The sequence below is a fragment of the Grammomys surdaster genome, unplaced genomic scaffold (genome assembly GCF_004785775.1).
Source record: "Grammomys surdaster isolate TR1022 unplaced genomic scaffold, NIH_TR_1.0 119999, whole genome shotgun sequence".
Classification (NCBI taxonomy): Eukaryota; Metazoa; Chordata; class Mammalia; order Rodentia; family Muridae; genus Grammomys; species Grammomys surdaster.
Window position 1 is genome coordinate 22,629 of NW_021615975.1, and position 8,151 is coordinate 30,779.

An 8,151-nucleotide genomic window follows, 5' to 3' on the forward strand; every position below is an offset into this window, starting at 1 on the left:
GCAGTGTTTATGTGGTCAACTGTCCACGCACCAAAAACTGTTAGCACGAAGAAACATCTTTACTGGTCTTTGGGGCCCACAGATGTAGATGTAGGGTTCTGGAGATTATATAAGGGTCTGGAGTTTCCTTCTGTACACTGAACCCTGGTTGACCAGGCTGACCTGACATGAGAAATCATCAACCATGGCCCTCCAGCCATACCTGTAGCCTGCGTCACTCTTGTACTGGTGCACATAGTCAGTCATAGTCACACCATGTCCTCACCCCCGTGCATCATATTCTGACTACTCAGTGGCCTCTCTCTGGGGGTGGGGGGTGGGGCTACTGAGAGCTCCCAGCTCCAACTTTCTCCTCAGGGTTCATAATTTGTACACCTATCTCCCGAGTCCTAATTCCTTTTAGCTGGAAAATTGCCCCAGCTTGTCTTTAGACCCTCTTCATTTCTATCAGATGCAGCCTTCTCTGGACTCAACTTCGCCACTCCATCCTCTCCTTCTTGATTATATAATAGTCCTGGATGTCTCCCACTTACCTCCCAGTCCTGACCTCCCTCTAGATCCACCCGTGTTTCTTTCAACCATGTGTCTCTCACAAGTATACCAGGAAGACTTCTTACTGAGCCCCTAAAGGATGAGACCTGTGACTAGGGTCTGGACCTGTGGCCTGGATACTGCATGCCGAAGGGGTTAAGTAAGAACGCTTCGGGGCCTGTGACTGGGATAGAGCATACCAGGAGGGTTAATTAAGTAAAAACACTCCAGAGATGGGGGTGATTGAAAGCCAGGATCCTGGACCTGATCTATCTGCCTGCTCCTTTACTGGTTCAGAGGGGCTTACTCTTCATTATCCCTCCACACACACACACACACACACACACACACACACACACACACACACGCAGAGACAGATGGACACAGAGAGAGACAGAGACACAGAGAGACAGAAAGAGACAAAGACAAAGAGAGAAGAGAGAGACAGAGAGAAGAGAGACACAGAGAGACAGCGGGAGCTCCAGAATGCAGTTGCAGTTCAGGCGCACTAGGTAACAGCACATGGCTTTCATGCCCAAGGGGTTAAGAAGAATTTAATAAGACCTGGTTTTCACGTGATGGTCATGGAGTGCCAAGTAAAGAATAGAAAAATGACACAGTGAGCTGTGCCTAACTGGGAAGTGCAGGAGTCACTGTGTACTGTACCATGAGCCACAAAGGCCACATAGGAGAGTCAACCTGGACACAGCCAGGTCATAAAATTTCAAGAGTGCCTACCTAGTAATGTTGACCATGGATTTGTGGAAGACGGCTCAAATCTGGGAAAACTTCCTCAGTTATTATTCTTTCTGTTGATGGTATTATGTCATAGTACAGATAAAAGTTCATCAAAATCCATTCTTCATCAACTATCTTTCTTCTTGAAGCTGATGACTTGCTTCTAAAATTGCTAGCTTGAATTCTCTTAATATTCCCTTAATACTCTTATGGTAAACTTAGCATTGTCTTGGGTTTTAGACAAACAGTGATTCAAGTTTTTGCTGTTGTTTTGTTTTTAAACTCGTGCTCCTCAATACAATAGTCTGACAATTCACTCCATTTCACCTCCTGGCTATAACTAGCTTTGGGAAACCTATAGCCACCTTCCTTTTATCAATTCCTTTTTTTTTCTGGAATGACTCTCACATTCTGCAGACTATCTTCTGTCTAAAGGATGGGTCAATGGGATGGAATGGTTTTGACTACAGATGCTTCTGCATGTGTGATTGCATGTGAATGTCTGTGTATAAGCCTGGGTGTGGACATAGGCATATGCTGACAAAGTACTCCCTCACGAAAAATGGTGTGCAGGTAGGTTATTAATCTAATAATTAGGATGAGCAGAGTGAGCCAGGAAAGTATTGTAGAAGTTCCATAATCACATTTCTTAACCTAAAGCAGGGGTTCTCAACCTGTATAGGGAACAACCCCTTTGGGAGAGGTCACCTAAGACCATTGTAAAACACGTATTTACATTACCATTCACAACAGAAGCAAAATGACAGTTATGAAGTAGCAATGAAAATAATATTATGGTGAGGGGTCACCACAGCATGAGGGACTGTATTTAATGAGGTCGCTAATGAGGTCAAAGCATTAGTAAGAGTGACAAGCCCTGACCTAAAGCTTTGGACGTGTAACCAAACAAGAAGGAGACACAGAACTTCGTTAATTCATGTTAGCTCCGAAGAGTCAGTCACAGAAGATTACTTAAGAAACATCACATGTGGCAGGAAATGGAGCTCACACACATCTCTGCTTTTCTGATGTAAAACAGGCGTGCATCGATGCAGGTTTCCTCTTACAGCAAGGAGAAGCAGGGATTAAACAGCTGACTGCAGGGTAGCAGCTGACTTCCTAGGGAGTCAATAGAGTGCAGAGCCTCCCCTGGGTCCAGTAGGACCAATGAGACCAAGAGGATCAATGGGAAAGGCAGAGACAGGTGCTGGTTTCCAGCCTCACAAAGATAACAGCTTAAAGGAGAGCAGGCCTTGGTATTTACCTATGTTAGATAGTCCCATTGTCCACTCCACAGCACATCTGTGCTACACAGCATGCTGAGTCCACCATAAGAGAACCAAACCTCTATGCATAATTCCTTGTACTAAGCTCTGGAAAGAAACTACCAGAAATAAAGCAATAAGCTCAGTGTCCTGTGACCTCTAGAGAAAGGAATGACAATGGGGGTAATCTGAATGCACCATCTCTTACCAGCTTCCCCCAAACCCTGGGAGCAGCATCTTGGGAAATGTATCTAAGAATCCAGGGTTGATACTGATGCAGTAGCTAGGCCTCTGTTAGTAGTGAGAACAAAGCAGTCAAGTTCAAATTTGCAAGTTGCTCACATATGTTGTGGAGATGCTAGGGCTACAAGGAGGGCTAGAGTGGAAACAATCAAACCACATCCACTAAGGACAAAGAGTGAGATTGTGTCAGTATGGGAGAGACAAACCTACAAGGAAGGAGATTGACCAGGCTTACAGCTAGTGTCAGTGGGTCAACCAGCCCAAGTCCTAAAGGAAAGCACACATGGCACTCTCGTTTCCTAATAGAGCCTGGCTTCCACAGCAGCTAATCATGAGAGTAAGGAAAGTGAGCTTCTAAGCGAGCCTCCCTCCCTGTTTCCAGAAGGCCTTCACAACCATTAGGGAGGCACAGAGAAAAGGACCAACAACTTCAGTTGCTTCTTGGTAGCTGTGAGAAGAGAGAGGAGTAATAACAATAAAAAAAAGACTGGGGGAGCTGACATTTCAGAGGTTGCAATGCCACACCCATGACTGTTGAGCAGACAGACAAGGTTAACAAAGACCAAAAAAGGGCCAGGAACAGAGAGGATTGGTTCAGCCACCCTAATGACCCAGGCAATAGGAGAACACAGCTTGATCATTTTCCTGCCTGGGCTTGACCATGTGGACCCCCCACTGTCTCAGCCTATGCCACCCCAGAGAACTAACCCATATCCCAACAATTACCCCGGCCATTGTCCAGCCACAGCCATGATTCTATTACAAACAAAACATGCTAGATGACAGAGCTCAATGGCATTTTTAAATGTGGGGGACAACATCCACTCTGGGGAATTTCTCTAAATTTTCAATTTCTCTCTTTCTTGGTAAAGCTTGCGTCCAGAATTGCTTACCCATATGCCTTTGACCTTCACAGCTGTGAGACAACAACTTTGGAGCCAGTGGCCAAGGTGGATCTTTGAGGGCCATGAATGTCCTTGGGACACCCCAGGTCCTTGGGTCAAACACATCTAGGCCAGAAAGGTTTCTTCCCACACAAACACTCCATGAGATTGAACTTGTGGATACGGGTGAAACTGAGCCCTGTTGGGAACAGTCGCTCAGGAGGATCTTGCCCAGGCGTTCCCAAATATTTGCCACCACACAGAGATATTCAGGGCAGCACAACCAACATAGATAGGGGCAGTGAAGAGTGTATACACCTGGGCAAACCACGATGTGGGTCATATATGACAGAGACTAATTTGTCCCACTTTCTTAACGGGTGTGCCTTTGCCATTTGGTTTGAAGGACATTTGCATAATTTAATAAAATTATTCAGCAGGGCTCAATGGCCTGCTGAGCTTGAGAAGGTCTTTATGTTGCTCCTTGTGAATGAATTTGAGCCGTTCAGGCTTGACCAGGGCTACAGGTGCCCCCTAAGCAGCAACTCAAAGCCACAAGTTCTGCACCTGTACACACCCACTGGCTGAATTCTTTTTAAAAAGGACTCTGCTCTTTTCAGCACTAAACAGCTTCTGCTTGGCTTGTGCGCCTCAGGGGACAAGCCCATAGCCACTGCGGCTGTGCAAGAAGCCAGGAAAGACTGCTTCTCGGGAACACTGTAATTTGGGTGAGGCGCCAGAGGAGAAAAGCCTTCCGGGTCAAGGATCTGAGCAGAGATATATATTCTGGCGCCGGAACTGCGAGGACACCACATTTGGAAGCCTCTTCGGGAGCAAGGTCGGATCCAGAGATTCTCGCCATGGAGACTCCTCAAGACAGCCGCCAAAGTTTCCAAAAGCCTCTGAGTCTGGGAGCTGAGAAGGACCAGGAACAACGGCGTGGTGAGTAAACTGGTTCTGGCTGGACTTTGATGAAACTCGGGGAGAAAAGGCAGTAGAAAGAACAGTGGACCCGCACTTCGGTTCGGTTACGGAACACTGCCTGTGGTCTTTCTCCGGACTTTCCGGAGATCCCTGGGCCATGATGCTCAGATATTTATCTCTGCATCTTCTTTGTATCTTTCAGGTAGGAAGACAGTGGTCTCCGAGGCTGGAGAGGAAGGAGACCAGAAACGGCTTGTACTGGGCGGGCTTGCTCAGGGTGGGCTTGATCAGGGCGAACTCGCCCAGGGTGAGGTTGCTGGAGGCAAGCATGCTCAAGAAGAGCCTGCTCAGTTCAGTGTCACCCAGGAAGCCACAGGAGTAGGAGAGGAGGGAGAAAAGAAGGAAGAAGAAATAGAGGGAAGACATGCTAGTGATGGTGCTTCTGGCCCCGCGGATGACAACATCCAGCAAGAAGGTGGCCAAGGCAGCAGTGATCAACAACAATCTGAGGAAGAAGAAGCGATTCTTGAGCATATCAGGAATCAACAAGCTTGGAACAATGAGGCTTTCCAGCGGTACAGCCGCAGCAGGTTCACCAGCTCTCAGTTGCGTGATCTGGAGCGCCTTTTCCGAGAGTCTCGCTACCCCAGCTTGCGAGCAAGGTAAGCAGATGGCTAGTGTTTGGCGCCTCATTTACAGGTGCCCTTTGGCTCTTGCCAGGCCTCTGATTCCATGTAGAAATAATGGGACCAGTCCCGGACCGTCTGCATTTAGGACCTTCGGAGTGGAATTAAGACTTTCCCCCAGCAATTAGCACTTTCTGCCTGCAATTAGATCCTGGGGTACGGGTATGGGGGATATGCGGTCTAGAAACAAATGTGATTTGTTGCCCTGTTCAAGATTGGGAAATTTACGCAATATTTGGTGTCTAAATGAGCTTCCAGAAGTATGGCTGAGAAGTCTGAGGCGGGACTGGGGAAAGCAGGAGGGATTCCACCTCTGGTTAAAGTTTTGCAAACGTGTTTCATCCCTATGCTCTCTTTAGTGATTTTTACATTTTCCGTACATCAAAGAGGTGTCTATTTCTTTGGGAATACCCTTAAATTTGGTCTCTGAAAGAAACACATTTCTAAAGCTAGGTTTAAGGTAAATGTTAAGAATAGTGACTGTAAATAAACATTTATACGCACACAAGTGTGGGCCCATCATATAAAAACAAATAGGACGTGTCCTTACACACTTGATTTCTACCACAAAGCCTAAATGTTGAAACTTTTTCCCTTTAGGAGGGATCTTGCACGATGGATGGGTGTGGACGAATACGATGTTCTGGTAAGTCTTCTGAAAAAAAAAAATAACCTTTTTAAGAAGAGCGCTACGCCAGGTGATGTTGCTGTCTAGAATTGTAGCACCAGAACAGGACCCTGAGGTTGGGTTCCAAGGGGCTACTTGAGAGGATGTTTTTATTCTTTCAGTGAAAACGAACCCAGTTTCTTCCAGCATACTGAAAAATCAGAATATACCTGAGGAACGTCATCAACTCCTTTTGGGGTTAGACCAATGAACTTTGGGGTCAAATAAAAGATGTAGTGATTGTTCTGGGGGAAGTGTCTCTGTGCTGGAGCACACAGGCTAGCACAACCCCGGCCTTGGGATGGGTTCTGAATACGTTCTGAACTGTTAGTAAAGTGAAGTGGGCATACAGTGCTCTAGGATGGGTGCTTTAGTGATGACATTGTTCTATGAATTAATATATCTCTGTCTCCTGCTTTTAGAATTGGTTTCGAATGAGGAGAGCCGTTTACGAGAGAAACAGGAGCCTGCTTATGCTCTCCTATCTGTCACCGAATTCCCAGAGCGACTCTCCCTGAAGAATTTGGAGCAGCACTTGAGTGCCACCCCTGTCCTCGAGCCAGATGAGGATGGCTTCTTCTGAGCCACCCATGACGGCCAGGACAACCTTTACTTCTCTATAATAATTTCAGCAATAAAGAAGTGGATTCTAACTATGTTGTCTCTGTTGTCTTTGAAGTTATTAAAATATGGGTGTAAATACTTGAAGGATGGGAGTCAATCCCAGACATGGCATTAAGGCAGAATACAAGGAGGCCTTCCTTATAAATGGACATGGGCAGGCAGTAATAACTGCCAATGTGGGAACAAGTTATTGTAAAGACAGAGAGGGAAAATCCCCTATGAGCAGAAGGACAGTCTGTTTCTAGACAATAAGCCCCCTACTCTGCACTTCTAGCCCTGGATGGTGTTGAGAATATCCCAGAGGCTACTCCCAGGTTTGCTGCTTGGAAGGGAGAGGAGAATCTGTCCATCCAAGCCAGAGGGAGGTTTCTGTCTCCCTTCTTCCATTAGGACTTGGGGAGCATATGGACCCACCCTTGCCTGCTCAGCAGACTACAGGACTGATAAGTCTTCTGACTGTATTTTGTCACTGGCCTTGTAGAACCCTCAGTAGGAGATATTTGGTGCTTTGTGGGGGGTGGGATTTTGCTTCTCAGCAGCTCTTGGTGTATAAACAAGTAGGAACCCCTAGCAATGTTGCAGAGCAATCAGTCAGTGCAGAGAACTTGCTACACTCTCTCAAGCCATATGTGATTATATTCCTTAATGGTCCCTGTGAACAAGGGGTATGATAGAGGTGTCTCATTTAGACCTGAGTATTAGGCAGGAGGTTTGGAGACAAGGGCAAGATGTCCAGGACTAAGAGTTTCCTGCCCTTCCCTCCTTATCAAAAGCCTGTGCTTGCAAAAGTCAGACATTCCAAAAGCCAAGACATCAAAAGGCCCACAAAAAAGCCCTCAGAAAACACTGAACAAAGCAAGTTCCTTGTTCCGGATTCCAACATGGCCAGGGCACCTAAGACCTTCCCAAAATTCCCCAAGTAAAGTTATGACTCCAGTACTTCCTGTCACTTCAAAACTCCCTCCAAGCTCCTTAAAGAATCCTTTAACCCAACTCAACCTTGGGACTTCACAACCCCCTCCTGGAAGGTCAGTGAAACTTCCCTAGAGCCATCCCAATAAACCTGCCTTTCCACTGTGCATTCATTATACTGAATTGATTCTTTAGGTCACAGGAGAAGCCATTCAGTGTTTACTCCATACTCTCTTCAGGGCTGCACTTTGTCAAGTTGTGACTCTCTCCACTAACACAACCAACAGCAAATGATATCTACTCTGAGCTGGTCAGGAGACATTATGTATTTTTTGATGTATGAGGTTTGGATAAACTAGTTTGTCTTGCACGGGGAAGGCTGGAAAGGGATCGGGAGGGAGGAATGAAGTCTGAGCAGAGCTCATGCCCTCAGGCTGCATGAGCCTGATGGAGCCCAGTGCTTATCTCCTAGATCCATGGGGGTTGGAAAACTCTGAGAGCTGTTCTCAGTCTTGAAAGTGTGTGTGGGGGAACAGTGGTTTTCAGGGGCTTCAGACTCCAGGAACCTGAAATCCTGAAATGCTCCACCTTCTGTCTTCCATCTTCAATAGGTTGAACTCCCCTTTTTACTGACCATGCTGCCACCATTTGTTCCTGCTGCTGCTGCTTTCTGCTGC

At 46.5% G+C, this 8,151-nt stretch overlaps 1 protein-coding gene across 1 annotated transcript; it reads left to right on the top strand.

The window, feature by feature from the left end:
* Window positions 1-4,521: 4,521 nt before the first annotated feature.
* Window positions 4,522-6,456, top strand: LOC114635933 (rhox homeobox family member 2-like). Its single transcript, XM_028784284.1, has 4 exons — window positions 4,522-4,603; window positions 4,788-5,247; window positions 5,872-5,917; window positions 6,361-6,456. The coding sequence occupies exons 1-4, from the start codon at window positions 4,522-4,524 to the stop codon at window positions 6,454-6,456; spliced, it is 684 nt and encodes a 227-aa protein (XP_028640117.1).
* The last annotated feature ends 1,695 nt before the right edge of the window (window positions 6,457-8,151 follow it).

Coding starts and splice junctions, on each gene's coding strand:
- LOC114635933 (XM_028784284.1), top strand. CDS start 4,522: ATGGAGACTCCTCAAGACAGCCGCCAAAGTTTCCAAAAGCCTCTGAGT. Junction 4,604..4,787: donor GGACCAGGAACAACGGCGTG/GTGAGTAAACTG, acceptor TGTATCTTTCAG/GTAGGAAGACAGTGGTCTCC. Junction 5,918..6,360: donor TGGACGAATACGATGTTCTG/GTAAGTCTTCTG, acceptor TCCTGCTTTTAG/AATTGGTTTCGAATGAGGAG.